We start from the raw sequence: 17,208 nt of genomic DNA on the forward strand, positions 1-17,208 counted from the left end.
TACACAGAAAATGCTGATGCTCTGAATCCATTCTGGTGAGGAGCATCTCACTGGACAAGTAACAAATATCCTGTGCTATTAGCTGGCATGTTTAACCCCTGAGAGACCAGGAAGGGCTTTTAATGGGGAAAATCTAGCCATCATCCCCAAGGACCACACAGAGCACATTTCCCTGGTAAATTCATCTGTTTTGCAGCGTTCTACAGCCCATTCCTGGCTATCTCTATTGAACTGCGTTCTTTTGAGTTTTGTGAACCAATGCCAGATATTGTGCAATACCACATGGCTTCTTGAAGTGTTAGATAGCGATATGTCTTTTAATTTTTAATCATTGCTTCCTTGGTGTAGTCTTTTTGATGTAAATGGTTTCAGTGCGGCATGGATGGGGCTTTTCCAGGTCAGCAGCAGCAGCAGAGTTTCACTTACCATCTCGGGCCCCTGCCTCTGGGTTTTCTAATTCTGTGATTAAAGAGCGGAGACTCTTGTTCTTCTCTTGCTTCCATCAGACAGCCCTTTAATCACTTTTAAAACACAGACAATAGAGAGCTGCCTTTACGTTTTTATGGAGCAGTCCTTTACACAGACTACAGATTTCTTTGGAAGGATTAGCATTGGATTTAAATCGGCGTTAAATAAACAGCCGTAGTATCCAAATGCCTGACTTCAGGGTTCACTCAATCCATGGGGTTTCTGTGAAGAGATGAGGGTAATAACCGGAGTCAGATCAGCGTCGCAGCACTATTATAATTTGTTTGCTTGTGATATTGCCCTTCCCGATGGCGTAGTTTCCATATGGGATGTGTTTACATTAGCCGGTGTACTGGTGTTGGAAATACAGAGTTTCCACCCATCCATCATATTAATATCCTTAATAGAAACTCCATTAAACGAACACACAAGACCATTTCTGTCCTTGCTTTAATTAAGCAGCACCCTGTGTTGGTGAATACAATGGTTCTTACGTTGTTATCTGGAATTGTCTGTCTATTAAATGACGCAGCGTGGCTATGAATTAAAAGTAAGCGAACGATGTGTTTTTGTTGCATAGTGTGTGTAAGGTGGACGTCGAGGAGCCGCTGTATGTTTGCTCTTGGGAAGCTGTAAGTTTTATTCATCTAAATCTGTATTTTTATTTTCTCCCTCTTGCTTTCAGGCTGTTCCTCAAAGTCATTCAAGCTGTACTCTCCAAAGGAGCCCCCCAACGGCAACGCCTTCCCCCCCTTCCACCCGGGCACAATGCTGGATCGAGACGTGGGGTAAGTTAGTGTTGACCTTTTGGGGTATACGAGTTAAGATGGTTTGGGCAGGGCTTTTAGCTGGTAGGTTTCATCAGTCACCTTTTCAGTGGCGTATTTACCTTCAGAACTGCCCTAGGCCTAACCTGCCGCCCTTCCACATTACTCTCCTTTCTACCCCGACGCTCCCAGGGGAGCAAACGATGGAGGCCCTGCATGATATATAATTAGTATGGCGAGATCACATTCAAGGTGTTTCTCCCCAATTCTCCCCGTCTCCTTTAGCATATGGTTTTAGGCGGCGCTGCGTGATCTGTCGTTATAAGTTGAAATGCACCACCCCACCGGCAAACTTTGTGGTTTTAGGGAACAAAACTAGAGAAGGCCCTTCAAACAAACCAATAAATCCTAGTCTTTGAATGTAACGCTTTTCATAATCCGTCCTTGATTCTCATAGAAAGATACCACGGCGGGCACTTTCATGTTGCAGGTGGCATTAAACACTAAATAATTTTTTGTTTGGTTTTCTTGAATTCTACGAAGTACATGTGTCAACTGAGCAGTAATTTACGCGCACAAGAACAAACAAGACTACTTTCCTGGTATCATAACAGTGCCGTAAATCTTCTCAGACAAGGAAAACATCCTGGTGTTTTGACTGAATCTAAATTTATAAGCTTGTGAAAGTTGTGAAAAGAAAACAAGAATCATCGGTTGAAGTTCTACATTCTAGCGCGTGTGTTGAAGAATGAAGTCTGCATGATCCACGTGTACATTCTACAACCGTGTATACCGTGTAAAGAAAAGCCAGGCTGTGGTGTGCTTTGTAGCAAGCAAATAGATATAAAGCAAAAACCCTCTATTCACTAACACAAGACAATTTTTATCTTCTTCCTGCAGACCCACTCCGATGTATCCTCCTACTTACCTGGAGCCTGGAATAGGGTAAGTCTGTTTTTATTTATTATATATATCTATAGATTTATGTATGTTGTTTGCAAGAAATAGAAATATAGAAGAATCGAATACTGAAATCCCTGCTGTATTGAATTTGCATCGTGTTTCGGTTAAGGATTCTACGGTAAACGTTGTTTTTTGTGAAGTTACCAGCAAGCTGTGTGTCGAAGATAAAACATAACCGGCCAAAAAATAATTAAGTAGTGCTGAAATACGGATCAAACGTTTTCACCTGCACCCGGATATTCTCTGACTTGTGTGTCATTATGTTGTATAACCTAAACCAATTCCTGTTGATAGCCCAATGGCTTTTCATTGATATCTAGAGAGTGCCTGTTTTTTGTGAATACCATCTTTTTGCCATGTCTCTCAAACCTCTTGCATGGAAGTAGTTCTCCGCCTAGATGTTCTGGTTTAAAAGAATCTATGACCTGGCAAGAACTATTTGTAATTTGTGATGACTTGGTGATATAAGTGGTATGTGATTTTTGTCATAGGAGGCACACGCCGTATGGGAACCAGACAGACTACAGAATATTTGAGCTGAATAAACGGCTGCAAAATTGGACAGAGGTACGCTATGGTTTTTCTTTATTATTTTTTTTTAAATTGCAAACATTTATGGTTAAACCTTAGTTCACCGTAGCATTCCTGGCTGTACATATATCCTGTCTTAGAATCATAATAATGTTTTTTGCATCATTTAAGTAAAAGATGGAAAACAAACTAAATTCCCATAAATACAGTTAAATGAAAATATACTTTTTTTTTTTTCTTGAAAAGTGGAAGGAACTACCTTTTTGGCTGGAAGCATTAGGTGCAAAAATACATCTGTGTTCAGAAATTATCTCAACGCAACAAATGTAGAATTTCAGAATATATCACATGGAGCAAATAGAAAATATTACTTATCCTTGTTTTATGGGGGGGAAAAAGACCAAAAAATGTGTTGAACAGAATTACCCATCTGCCAGGGACGCATGGACTAAGTTTAAAGCCTGTAGTAAATAAAGGGGCAATTAGCTGTTGCGTATCTGTGGTTTACCAACGTCTCCTTCGCTTTAGTTTGAATTGTACGGTGACGTCTTGTTTCCTATTTACTAGGAATGTGACAATCTGTGGTGGGACGCGTTCACCACTGAATTCTTTGAAGACGATGCCATGTTGACCATCACCTTCTGTTTAGAAGATGGACCAAAGAGATACAGTATGTCTTCCCGTCTGTCCTTTCTCTACAATCAGTGTTTGGTTATTCTTCAGCACTTTGTTTCTGATTTACTGCAGTTATGTGGTCTATTGCTAAAAATAATAGTTACATGTCTAAATTACTTGTAGTCAAGTGAGGTGGAGTACAAAGAGAATAAGAGAAGGAAATGCATATTTTGGTCAATGCTTTTTGCTTCCCCCCCTTGTTAGCGATCGGACGGACGCTGATCCCACGGTATTTCCGCAGCATCTTCGAAGGAGGCGCCACCGAGCTGTACTACGTTTTAAAGCACCCCAAGGAATCATTCCACAATAACTTCGTCTCCCTTGACTGCGATCAGTGTACGATGGTCACACAACACGGAAAACCCATGTTCACACAGGTAATTAAGGACATACTTTTGAACCAATGGCTTATTTAGTATATACCATACTGAACAAACTGTGTTTTGGAACATCCAGTTGATACAATTCTCTGTAGTAACACTTAGTGCAAATACAATTTATTTGATGGAGATTGATTCTATCAGGTAAAATCATTGCTTTAGTCAAAGTCTATAGATGGAACAGCGGTTGCATTTTTATTGACGTTATTGTTCTCGGTTGCTTTGTGTTGGAAGAAACCTATACAAGGGCTGTTTTACAAATTCAAAGTGTGCCCTCTAGTGTCCAGAGTAGGCTAATACAAGATGTAAAGCCATAGAGTGTTTACTAGGTTAATCTTATAAATTTTTTACATGCTGTTAAATAAATTTGCCTCTACAAATTTTCTATAAAAGTTGCATTCGGTGCGTTCTGACTTGCTTTTTAAGCATTTAATGCCGGGTGACTGTTTTATTGGCTGTGTTGCCAATTCTGTCCTGTTAGGTTAGTCTACATGACCCGACATGTCCACCTTTTTTTCCCTAGGTATGTGTGGAAGGTCGACTCTACCTGGAATTCATGTTTGATGACATGATGAGGATAAAGACCTGGCATTTCAGTATCAGACAGCATCGAGAACTTATTCCCCGGAGTATTCTAGCCATGCATGTAAGTGCGAGTGGATGACCATGTGCTGTTCATCTATAGCTCCTGTATGCATAATGCAGGGCTGAATTAAAATCACCGCTGGCCTGCTTGATGCCTTTGTTATAAAAATGCCTCTTTAAAGGCACCGTCCTATTTTAAAGGAGAATGTTTAAAGAAAACACATTGCAAAAATTGCTTTAGTCTTTAATGCCAGGCTCTGTCTTGTTGCATAAATTATGTAGGCCTCATAACTGGTGTCTGAAGGGCCGGCATGTAATAATACGGTGTGTAATTCTGTGATTTAATTCATGGTTTATATGGAGCATGTATCACATAGATTTATGTAAACGTAAGTCAGATACACGAGCCGTTCAGAGAAATGTATTTTAACGGTTTCAAATATTAGGTTCTTTCAAAGGTTCACTGAAGTAGTATTTCAGTAACAAATTATAGAACGATTTTCCTAAGAAACAAGAATTTTTATCTTAAATCTTCTAGGCTCAGGACCCCCAAATGTTGGACCAGTTGTCGAAGAACATCACAAGATGTGGACTTTCAAATTCCACACTCAACTACCTCCGAGTAAGCGAAGGGCTAAAGTTACTTGCCGTGTTCTACTGATTACTTTTGGAAAAACCCTTATGCGCATGTTTGATTGAATTTAATTTCTTCCGCCATCTTACTATGGATTTAAGGAGAAGTAGTAGTAAAATTATTTGTGGATTGATATAATGCTGTCATATTCCGCAGCGTTGTACAATGGGTAAACGGGACATAACCATTACTATATCGCATAACAATTTGGGGTTGTGCAAGGCTGATTAGGCCAGTCTATCATATTCTTCTTATTAATGGTTCCATATACGACGTGTAACGGGTTCCATCTTCCTTCTCCGCAGCTCTGTGTAATTCTTGAACCAATGCAGGAGCTCATGTCCAGACACAAGACCTACAGTTTAAGTCCACGCGATTGTCTCAAGACATGCCTCTTTCAGAAGTGGCAGCGGATGGTGGCCCCACCTGGTGAGAATTCTAATGGAATACGTTACCTGAATTATTGAATTAATTGTTCTCATTGAAGTGGAATTTAATGTTGGTTAAGAAGATGGCAAATATTTCTATAGTGCTGTTGAAATGTTGTTAAAGCCGCTTAAACCTTTACAATTTACAAGTAACTTTCCCTGGGGTTCTGACTGCTTCCAGCAATCTGGTCATTTGCAGTAAAAAATATAGCTTCCAGAGACCCCAAATCCTTCGAAAAGTTTGACTTTTTTTTTTTTTTAATCTAGAAATGTACATTTTTGTTACTTTTTTTTTTTTTTTTGTTACACTTTTTTGACTTGTATTCTAATTTGATTCATTTGATCTTGCGCTTGGAGCAGCTGAACCGGCCCGACAGGCACCCAACAAACGCAGGAAAAGGAAGATGTCTGGGGGCAGCACCATGAGCTCTGGAGGGGGCAACACGAACAACAGCAACAGCAAAAAGAAAAGTCCCGCCAGTACCTTCGCCCTCTCCAGCCAGGTACCTGTAAGCATCCACTTTTAACTTACTATTCTTGGCCTCCCTGACCCAGTTTGGGTAGTTAACACTAAAATAACTAAAGTAACTTATGCTATGGATCACACGGTGTTCCCCAATGGCACTACCTTTATTTCCATCAGAATGGTATTGGAGGAGGAGGAGGGTTAGAAGAGTCCATAAGTAATGTGTTTGGGTTGTGGGACGCTCTTGCACCCTTCTGAGCTGGTTAACCTGCTGTGTGTTGATCAGGGCTGATTCTCAAAAGGGTCGCAGCTGAAACAATGGATGTCCTTTTTCTTAAACTCTGCTGCCGGTCAAGGTGTGCTCCTTGGCAGGCATCAGACCTTAATGCACATGGGCATCGATAAGCTTTTGGGAAGCTTACGTCCACGGAACACACAAAATGCACCCATTTGGTTTTACAAAATCAGCCCTGATCTCCATTGGAGGATGAACACATCCCTGAGATACCTTCACGACCATTCTGATAATGTACTGCCACGACTTATACGTTGGAGGTGGGTTGGTTGAGGAATACTGTGTCTTTTTAAAGAGTTTATCTGTCTGTAGGAATTGCAGTTTTCTGATGTATTGTTTTAATTAATAGAAGGGATTTTGTGATATCACGGAAAATCTTAGATGTCCGTTATTACAACGCTTAACATGTTAGAGACGGTTTGTGCGTTTAAAATTGTATTAAAAGCAGAGCGGTGGTAATCCCTCTTTGATAAGTGTCCCTGCCTGCAAATGTGTGTAATATTCTCCAGGGCCCGTACGTTATCTCCACCTAATACGCTAAACCCAATACGTTGACTTTAGTCATGGGAAACTATTGCGCAATTCCAGGAAACCGTCCACTTGGTTCTTAAAAAGCGAACTTATTAACAATAATATTACGTTTTTAAAGCCAAATCTAAGACACTGGATCAGCTGCTTTGTCCAGCGATCCCCGTCTGGTCCTGGAGAATGATGCCTGTCTTGCATCTTAATATACAATTATTATTATTAATTTTTTTTTAATAATCACCTATTCTAAAACAGAAACCCTTACTTATAATTATTGTCAAAAGCTGCAACTTCCATAATGTTGAAAAGAAACACTTTAGGTTTTTATTTTCTGTATAACTGGAATCGGTATGTGTTTTCGGGAAGTCTTCTTCTTCCTGCAGAATAAATCCGTAATGATTACAAATATGCTTATTTTTTTGTAATAATGGATGGCCTTGTTTGATCAGGGCTTTTAATCCTACATCCCTTAAATTACATGCATTTTTGCAGGCATCAGCTTCCCCCTGAGCTCCAAGAAGCCGCTTCTGACCACGCGTAGTAGTGGAAGGAAGGGACACGCCTCTGCCTTGATTATGTTTCTGGAACTCTTCCCTTTCAGGATGTAATGGTGGTGGGCGAACCAACCCTGATGGGAGGCGAATTCGGCGATGAAGATGAGCGGCTCATAACCCGCCTGGAGAATACTCAGTTTGACGCCGCCAATGGAATTGACGATGAAGATAGCTTCAATAACTCACCCGCGTTAGGCGCCAACAGCCCATGGAACAGCAAACCCCCCTCAAGTCAAGAAAGCAAATCGGAGAACCCAACGTCCCAGGCTTCACAGTAAAAAAAAATAAAAAAAAAATATAAACAGAAAAAAAACCACAAAATAAAAAAAACCAAAAAAAACAAATATATATATGTGTATAACAGGCCAATGTGGAGGAACAAAAATGTTGTTTTAAATAAAGAGTAAAATCTCCAAAAAAGAGAGAGTGAAACATATCTACCTGTAAATTGAAATAAAAAAAATGACATTTTAAAATGTACCCCTTCGCTATTTAGGTCATGCCTTTTAGAAGGGGTGTTAGTGTGAGAGCAAAATACGGAAGGAGGTCCTGTGGACAGCTTGCTGCATAATAAGGGGGGGGGTTAGGGGTTGCTTTTTTTTTTTTTTTTTGTTTAAAATTACCCAGTTTCAATATTTAATGAAGGAATATAAGGGAAAATAGACATGTCCATGTTCGCTGGATACAGTGAATGGTCTGCGGGTTGTGATGTAGGAAGCTGCATTCGTTTTCAGTTCTGCGCATGCCTCCTTGTAGCTGTTTATTTAAATGTCCGCTTTCCTGTAGAATAACCAGTTTTATAATGTTCAGCGTGTTGCGTATCATATATATACGCTTCTATCCCCGTTTTCCGTCTCCTGCAGAGTGACAGATATCAGGAGCAGCTTTTCTGCGTTATAGTGTTATATTGTTCACGATTTTGGATGAAAAATGTCAGACCTAGACGCGTTTAGGAGAGAACTTTACAACAAATACAATTTTAGATATATATGTGGCATGTCAAAATTACATGTGTAGAACCCAACCGGCCGGAGTCCCATTTGACTTACGCACTTGCACTTATAAGCACTTTCTAGGAAGCAGGCGGCTTTAAGATCGCAGTGTGCTAATAAAGATGGTTCCTTGGAGCCTCAGTGAAACCAGTACTGTGTTTATGTACATATCTTCAGTACTACTTCTGCATAGAACTTTAGGACTCCGTTTGTGATTTGTTACTTAGTGTTCCTCGCATATATAGATGCAGCTTAGACGTTTTATCTTCAGTCGCCGTTGAAGGTGACAAGTCAAAGTACTGCCGGGTCTGGACAATTGTCAAAGGAGCCATGCTTGCCTGTTGAATTGACCTAGTGTGACACCGCAGGGCAGAGGGGCCGATCTGAGCGCTATGCGTTGGTCGGTTCCGTGGCCCTTATTAATTATCGCAATGGTCGGCTACAAGAAACCACAATCTTTTTGCATCTGCCGGCCCCTTGATGGCTGCCATATATTGTTGAAGTTGTAGGTGTGTTAAATGCCGGCCAACATTGACCTCTCTGATAATTATTGTGTGCTCTGCCACCACTGCCCAGAGAACCAAGAACATCCTAATAATTAATAAACCACATTAAAATAATCTCCTGTATAAATGGCTAACTTGCAATAAGAGGTCCTAGAACGCTAATACTGAATCATTTTCCTGCGAATTCTATAGAATTACATCCGTAGCTCCAATCCAGTGTATAATATTTTACAACCGTCCTTAAAAACCTTCTGTAACTTATTCCCGTTTCCGTAACGAACGAGGTTGCAGTAGCGGATTCCCAGTGCCTCCTTCCAATATTTTGTTCGCTTATTATTTTTTTTTTTTATTATTTTGTTTTGTTTTATTTTTGTTTTTAAATAATATTATTAAAAAAAGTAAGTTAAAAAAAATGCTGTCCTGATTTTATATATATATCTCTGGGGAATATTGTTTTATACAGTTCCAAAAGCTTCACACCAAGAAAAGACTTTGCAGAATTCCTCTGTAATCCCAGCAAGTGGACGAGAGGAGGAAACATTTTTAGTGTTTTGTTTTTTTTTGTTTTTTTTCCTTTCTTAAATGTAAACTTGTGTGCTACCCTCTCCCTTTTTCCCTATAAAAACAGAAAAAATACAAAAAAAAACAGTTTTCTTGCTTGGTTTTGTGTACTTTGTGTCTGTACATTTTACGCTTGTTAGAAGCAGTGTGTGATTTTGGTCTTACTGTATTATCATTAGAAAAAATGCCTCCTTTTTATATCTTGGGGATATGATACTTGGAGGGAGGGAGGGGTAGGATTTCCATATTATTTTGTTTGGAAGTTCCAAGATAAAAAGGGTTTTAAGGTATAGGGGTTGTTTGTCACCAGTTCACTATTTCTTCACTTTTTTTTTTTTTTTAATTGGGGTGGGATTAGAATTTTAAAAAGAAAATCTGGGTTACTTCTGCATGGAAATACTTTGCCAGGGACAAAACATTGCAGTTCCAAACGGATACAAGTGACCAAAGGGTTTATGTAAAGCTTTTTAAATAGTGGGTAATTGATCTTTCCATAAAAAAAATATTTTTCGCGTGGCTATAGTTTAAAATCTTTTCTGGTGATACTTAATGGAAAGTTGTATCAATTTCTCCACATCACTATTTGTTATAATGACCCAGCACTTGCAAGTTCCTCCACTGTGAAAGGCTGTGCTGGCCCTGTATCATGCATAATTCAGTGTGTGAGGAGACTAATCCCAGTCATTGTACTATACATTATACGGGGCCAGCCAAGCGCTTTTTGCAGCAGAGGCTCACTGGTGTTGGTTCTTCGTAACGTATAGTGACGTCAAGGAGCTGAAACACATCTCTTCTAGTGCCGCTTTTGTTGCGGAGGAAAACACTTTGTATAGTAGCTGGGAAGTTCTTTGGCATCTCCATGTTTCAGAATCTACTTGGGGCTGCAATGATTTTGGTCAAAACAAGCCTTGTTGGGAGCGGAAGATTTACATGACGTGAATCCTTTTACGTGACTTGTGACTCTGACATGATGAAATTTGACGGAATGTTTAGATGAGGTTGCCTGCAATCATTTTCAAACTTTGTTTCAAATAATAAAACATTGGAGATGAGGGCTGATCTCCAATTTATGATTTAATTGAGCCAATGGATGCCCACACACACACACACACACACACACACACACATTAAAGAAGAGATTCTTGGAGGGGTGGTGAAAGGGTAATTTTGTGTAAAGCTTGGCAAAGTGGCTAAAACTTGATAGAATAGCTACAATTGGCCCCAGGTTGTTCCTCCACACAACTGTAGTGAAGCCAACTAAGAACTTTCTATCTAGCAGCTTCCTTCAGACATCGTTACGTTATTCTAAATGCAACAGTTCGTTTGCCAAGACAGCTTTGGGCAAATAACATGGATATAGCGGCCACATGGTCAGTCGATGACACGCGCTATTGGTATGCTGCCGGATGCTTCCCCTTGATGGATTTGGAAAGGAACACTTTTTTAAATGCTATGAGCTCATTGCTTTGGCATTGGAAGACTAATTAAACGCTTCCTTTAAAAGTAGCACTTTCTTCCGAAACCTTAGTAATCATAAACATGAGAAATGAATGTACCCTTGTCACCTTCTCAAATTTATTAAACTGTAGTTTGTGCTTTTTTGACAACAGATGTAAATTATTGGAGGTATGTTTAAATATGTGCCCAAGGGGGTTCCTGAAGACAGGAACTTAAGCGAACCCCCCCCCCCACAAAAACATGGAAATGGCTTTTTTTAGATTTACTTTTAAACAGTTGTAGTTTCAGGGAGCTGCATATATGAGTTCTAGCTGTGTTATCTCAGCCCAATCTATTAGAAAACCACTGACTCTTTATCAAATTGCCATGCTGCTTGTGTGAAACAATAGAATGGCTCAGTCAGACTCCCTGACTAACAAGTCTAGTGCATGAAAGGATTCCATTGGATAAGCAGGACTTGATTAGCATTGCCATAAAGCATCAGCTCAGTGTGGTGGTTGCACAGGGAAAGTCACTTAAAATATCACACGACTGACAACAATGGCCGCCTCCAGGTCTGCAGATCAAGAACATTTACAGGAACGAAATGAAATAAAACTATTATGCCCAAAGAAAAAAAAAATTTTCCCATGGGATTTCCACTTTAAGAGGAGGGCCTTTTCCACAGTATTCATATAATGTGGGATTCAGCTACATATCTTTTGCATCTTAGTATGCAAACCTCGCTACAAATGTTTATTTTACTTTATAGGGCAGGATCTGCTTTGAATAATGCGATGTCCGGTGCGAACAAATAAATTACTCACGTAAAATAATAACGCTTTTCCTTTTGCCCACCAGGGGGCACTATCATGGTTTGTGTAGATTTGAAGCATGCCCTGCCTTTTATCATATGATGCAATAAATCTATTGACTGTACTTTGAGAACCACAGAAGTAGTTTAGCGTAAATAAGAGAAAAGGTCTCACGTATGGGCAACCGTCTTATCATGTAAGGTGTTTTTACACGTGACACTTTTTTTTTTTTTTAATTCTACATTATTTTTATATAGCAGCAATGATTTATTCAAAGGGTCTGACATAACTAGGCTCCTGTTCTCAAGCTTTGGATAAACTATATAAAAAAAATATCAAAATCTTTTGCTCCCAACAGCTTGTTTTGACTCCTGGATTTTTTGTATTTTCTTTAAATGCAGTGATCTAAAGATGGGAGAATCTTTATTATTTCAGGGGTTTTGCAGAAGAATGGAAACGTGTGGGAGGGAGAATAGACTTGTAGCATATATATAATGTATATATAAATGTTTGCGTACTATATATATATATTTTTTTGTTTATCAGAAGGTACGAATTAAAAAGGCGAAAAAAACAAAACCCTCACCTCTCCCAATTCTGTTTCTTTTATTATGTGAAATGGTGACATATATATCCCTACCATACTGCCCTGTGACCTTTTGCCAACATGAGAGCACTGAAAGAACATTGCATTGCGTAGTTTGTGCCATTGAGTCATGTATGGTACCAATAAAAATCAGTTTTGAGTTTCCGGCTGTCCTTTTTTGATTCTTTTATATTTGTTTTCTCTTATGCCTGCAGTCTCGATTGAAGGGACTATTCAACCATCAAACGCACTTTATTACCGAAGAGGTCCCTTTTACGTTTTCGTGGTATCCCCCGTTGCAAAGGCAGAATCTCCCTTGTATTCATTTTCCATTTGCCATATGCATTTATTGTGTAGGGGGCTTGCTTGGGGAACTTGAGTGTCCCTTTAATTTGTTCTCTTCCTGCAGGGTATCTTTCCATTTAATAAAAAAAAAACGAAAAAAAAAAAACTCCGGCGAGGATGGATGGTTGGGGTTACATTTTATCAGCTTGGTTTCATAAAGGATATAAGAGCTACACATCGATGACATATTGATGATGCGGGTCTTACGGCGGGGAGTATATAATAGTTGGGTTCACGCTTTTTAGTCTGCGTCTGTTGCCGATTTTCACGGTCATTTCCCAGAAAATAATAAAGGGTAACGTTTGAAGTTTTTCTATCTGATGGACACATAAGTCCAGGATATTGTTTTGTGAATCATACTTCCTGAGTTGCGATACACATATGGTAGTGCTATAGAAATTATGCAAATTCGCTTTTTTGTTTTAGTCTTATTTTTAACCCTTTCAGTGGAAAATGTCGTCGTATCAGTAAAATAAAACCTTAATCCAGCAGTGCTTAACAAACTCTTGGGGGGGGGGTTATTATTTTTATTTTTAAAGGTACAGTTTACTATTCCATGCAGCCCCACCGACGGAGAACACATACTAAAATACTTCATAAGTAGTTAAATATGTATTCTTCAACCCGCACGCCAAAACAAAGTTACCGTACTTTATAAGCGCTACAGTGCACAACCCCTGTGTGATGCCATATGTGTATAATGCCCCAAGCAACAAATCAACAAAAAAGCGGCAAATCAATGATAAAAAAAAAAAAATGATAATGCAAATGGTCCACTCAGCTATGATATGATGGCTGGAATATCTCTTTACATTTTATTTCAAACTGATTATAAAGCTAACACGTGGCATACATGCTAACTAGTTTTGTATGTATTAATATTATATATATATATATATATATATATATATTCCTTCTTCTAGATTCCAAGGAGAGAAAAACCTAAATATACACAAATATACGTATAGGAATCGGATACATGTCTAGAATATTTATTGAATGGGTGGCTTTCCATGTTTAGTAGTGTAAAGGTTCACTACTGAAATATATATGGAGTTTAAATACAAAACCTTTTTTTTTTATGTGAAAACACTCTTTTTATGTTCGTTTGACTTGTGTTTTAGAACTATAATATTTTATAGAACTTTTCACAACACTACACAACACTACAATGTTAAACCAACCAATCCAAGGTATTATTTCTAGTTTTTGGAATTTTTTCCATGTTTATAGAAGGGAGGACCCGAGATTTTCTGCGTCACCGTAGAGGTCATTTGTTTATTTAGAGAGACGTCACATGGCAAATATATATTAAAATGAAATGAGGGGAGAGAACAAAGGGGAGAAGTGTCGCTTCTCGCAGGAAGTGCAACTGAAGACGTGATAAAAAGAAAGCAGGGAAGCACTCGTGCGGTATCGGGTTTCTGGTGGTTTGTGATTAAGAGGAAGCAGAGTCAGCCTTTCTGGAGACCAACCTGCGCCTGGGATTTTTTATATCTCATCTCGAACCTGTTTTCGATCTGATTAGAAATACGTTTTCACAAATATTCTGATGTTTTCTTATAACAGTCCTGGTTTTTGCAGAATAAGATGTTTTAGGCTCTGTTATCTGCGGGACAAACACCCTAACCCATACTGCTTTATGCTGAACAATAGAATGGCTCAGTCCTCATTACCCAGCTGGACACTATAACTATGTAAATGGAGGAACGGACTTCATTAGCATTGCCATAAAGCATTAGCTCAGTGTGGTGTTTGAGCAGCCAAAATATCACATGACTAAAAACAATGGCCGCCTCCAGGTCTGCAGATAAAGCAGGGTGATAGAATCACAGAATTACCTTTACAAAAAATATTAACATAATGAATTAAATGTATTAATAAAAATATATGTCCCTCCATCCCTCCAATCAAGCACATATAAATCCAGACCAATATGTGTACAATATATATATATATATATATATATATATATATAAATACACTCTATGCAGGGACAACGGAGCAAAGAAGGGTTTTATAACTAATTCATTCATTTATTGATTAGCAAATAGGTTTATTTGGTATTTTTTAATAGATTTTTGATATAATGGATTGTAATGGATTAATAATTTATATTTATTTTGAGCAAATGTCCTGGAGTATGTTTAACAGCCTTAGCTCTTCCCGACGAGGTTACCTGAATACATCTAATATTAGGATTGGGGTATATTAGTATTAAGAGGTAGATCTAGTAATTATTATACTTTACATCTATAGGGCTCATTTTGGAAATTAAAAGGAACATTGCAGGCATAAACAAAAGCTTTCCATTTAAAGTGTGATTAATGATAGAAAGGGCTTTGTAACCATTATCAAGGCTGGGTATATCAAAATTCAATCTTTTAGGGCAAATTGCTACATTTGGAGAAAGCTATAGTTATTCTAGAAACCAATGGGATGTTGCTGATGATTGCTCCAAATTTGGCACCTTGAGTTTTTAAAACTTCATATCCAATTTCAGGAGAATCCTTGTCTATTTATTTAACTGACACTCCAGTCTTCATCTACACTTTAATGCATATGATAGCTGAGTGGTCACTTAAAACTTTCACGGTGTCCCCATTACAAATGCATATTTGGATTCTGCGGCATTCCCCCCATAAGCATTTGCCCCTTTGCCAACCCCACAGCTATACGCCATGTACGATATGTGTCGGGCCAAACACATCTTCTGACGTGGTATACTTACCCCAGTCCGCTCCAGTGTTTGAAGTCAGCTCTAACGCTGATTGGTTGTTTGAAGCAGCCAATCAGTAGTCTGACATATCTTACTATGTTTTCTTTATTTTTTTTGCAGGATAAATGAATGCGGGTGAAAGTACTTACGATTGTAGTTACTGTTCGGGGGCTCCCTGAGACACTGGAGCGTCCCGTTGGAATACGTTATCTAACGTCCGCAGAGAGCTCGCAATTTCCAGGAACACAGAAAATGGATCCTGATCTGGACTTCCTTGGGGATTAGAAAGCTGCTTAATGATGTTACAATTAATATAAGTTCTGCAGGTGAGGGGCATCTATGGAAACGGAGAGCGCATGGCAACCATCTATGTGCCTGGGCCTGGAGGCTGATAACTACAAGGAAGTGTTAAAGCCACGTTCTCTTAAAATGTTTTCACCCCCGCCATTTATGCAATTTGATTGCATAACATGTAACATAAAAATAAATGTAAACAAAACTACACTCCCTTCTTCAGAACACATTGTTTATCCTATAACTTACCTAAATTCCATATCGCTCACCTGATTGTTGCTTAGTTAAATCAGCGTGATGACTTTCAGGAATTTTACCTGTATTATACAGGGCTAACTCTAGGGTTAGGGCACTAGGGTTGCCAAGTGGCTATTATTTGGCCGGCTACCTGTTGGATATCCTGACTGGCTCCCCATACACTTCTGTCCTGATAACAAAATACTCCATACTCGATCTTTACGTTCTTCTCGTTGGTTAAGGATCTCCTTTTCTCGAACTTACTTGCATCGAACTCCAGCTTTCACCCTCCCGCTTAATATTTAAGTAAAACCTCAAAACACACTTTCAGCTAGATCTCCTACTGATACAGCTCCGACATTCATCTATGGCATTATCTCTTCATCTTTCTCAATGCCTTATATTGTGTTATCCCCCATCCCATATAGAGTGTAATCATACCTAATGTATCAGTTCATATTACTCTGTCAGTTCTAGTTTTGACATACCCTTGAACATATGGATTGTAGAAAGCACTGCGTCAATTGTTGGAGTCTATATAAATAAAGGATAATAATAAGGAGCTGAGTTTAGACAGCCTGGTCTTCTCTATGACTGCAGAAAGTTGGCATAGCTGGCTCCTTACTGTCAGACACAATGTAACAGCTCAAACAGAACCCTAGAGAACCCTCTGCAGCCGATACATTGCGACTAAGCAAGGACTAAAACTGGAGTGCAAAACTTCCATGTCTCTAATTAATTCCTTCAACACTGAAGGGCAACTTTCATATGTAGTTACTTGATTTCTAGCTAAGTAAAAGCTTTCTTCAGTCTACAGGAAGAGAAAAAAGCATTGGGAGAAAGAATTACTGTACTAAGCTCACTAGAATGTGATCAGAAAAGTATTTTGATCTACTTCTATGTTTCAACATAGATTTGCAAACTTAACTTTTCCTGCTTGAAGAGACAATGACCTAACATTTAGTAATGTGCTGAATAGCGTTATGACATCACCTGGGATAGACGCTTAAAAAAATAGTATTCCTTGGCTGCTAAGCCATTTCCCACCTGATGCTAAGCTGGTTTTCGTCATTTTGGTGCATCTCTCGTTTAAACCCGTTTAGATGTACATTTCTTGGGAATAAACTATACAAACCATATATTGTTTTTTTCAGCACACCCAGCGGATTCCAAATATACCATTTTAATATGTGTATGTCTCATTAGATTTGCAAAATAAAACCTAAAATGGGAAAAAAGTGTATTTTTTTCCCCTCCGACTCAATAAAAATTAGTTTGTAATTTTATTTTTCCAAACTCTAATATCAAAAGCTGTGTTGCTAAATATTTGTAGCAGGTAACCGGTCTAAAATAAACAGAAATTGAGAACAGTAGACTGTGTTTTTCTAATATATAGCTAAATTTTCTATATAGCTAACAGTTAAATTTATTAGACTATCACA

The 17,208-nt window shown here is 38.7% G+C and overlaps 1 protein-coding gene across 2 annotated transcripts; it reads left to right on the plus strand.

Moving 5' to 3' along the window:
- The first annotated feature begins 1,236 nt into the window (after positions 1-1,236).
- On the plus strand, positions 1,237-7,552 carry LOC149288606 (LIM domain-binding protein 1). Of its 2 annotated transcripts, none has more exons than XM_089491482.1 (10): positions 1,237-1,256; positions 2,136-2,180; positions 2,690-2,765; positions 3,297-3,399; positions 3,609-3,781; positions 4,308-4,430; positions 4,908-4,991; positions 5,309-5,432; positions 5,792-5,940; positions 7,322-7,552. In XM_089491482.1, exons 1-10 carry the CDS (start codon positions 1,237-1,239, stop codon positions 7,550-7,552), a joined length of 1,128 nt encoding a protein of 375 aa, XP_089347608.1. The 2 variants fall into 2 exon arrangements, with proteins under 2 accessions (XP_089347608.1, XP_089347609.1); XM_089491483.1 differs by having other exon boundaries at positions 5,792-5,934.
- The last annotated feature ends 9,656 nt before the right edge of the window (positions 7,553-17,208 follow it).

Source organism: Sceloporus occidentalis, unplaced genomic scaffold, assembly GCF_023333645.1.
Source record: "Sceloporus occidentalis isolate IW3139 unplaced genomic scaffold, rSceOcc1.0.p SCAF_50, whole genome shotgun sequence".
In the NCBI taxonomy this organism is placed as follows: domain Eukaryota; kingdom Metazoa; phylum Chordata; class Lepidosauria; order Squamata; family Phrynosomatidae; genus Sceloporus; species Sceloporus occidentalis.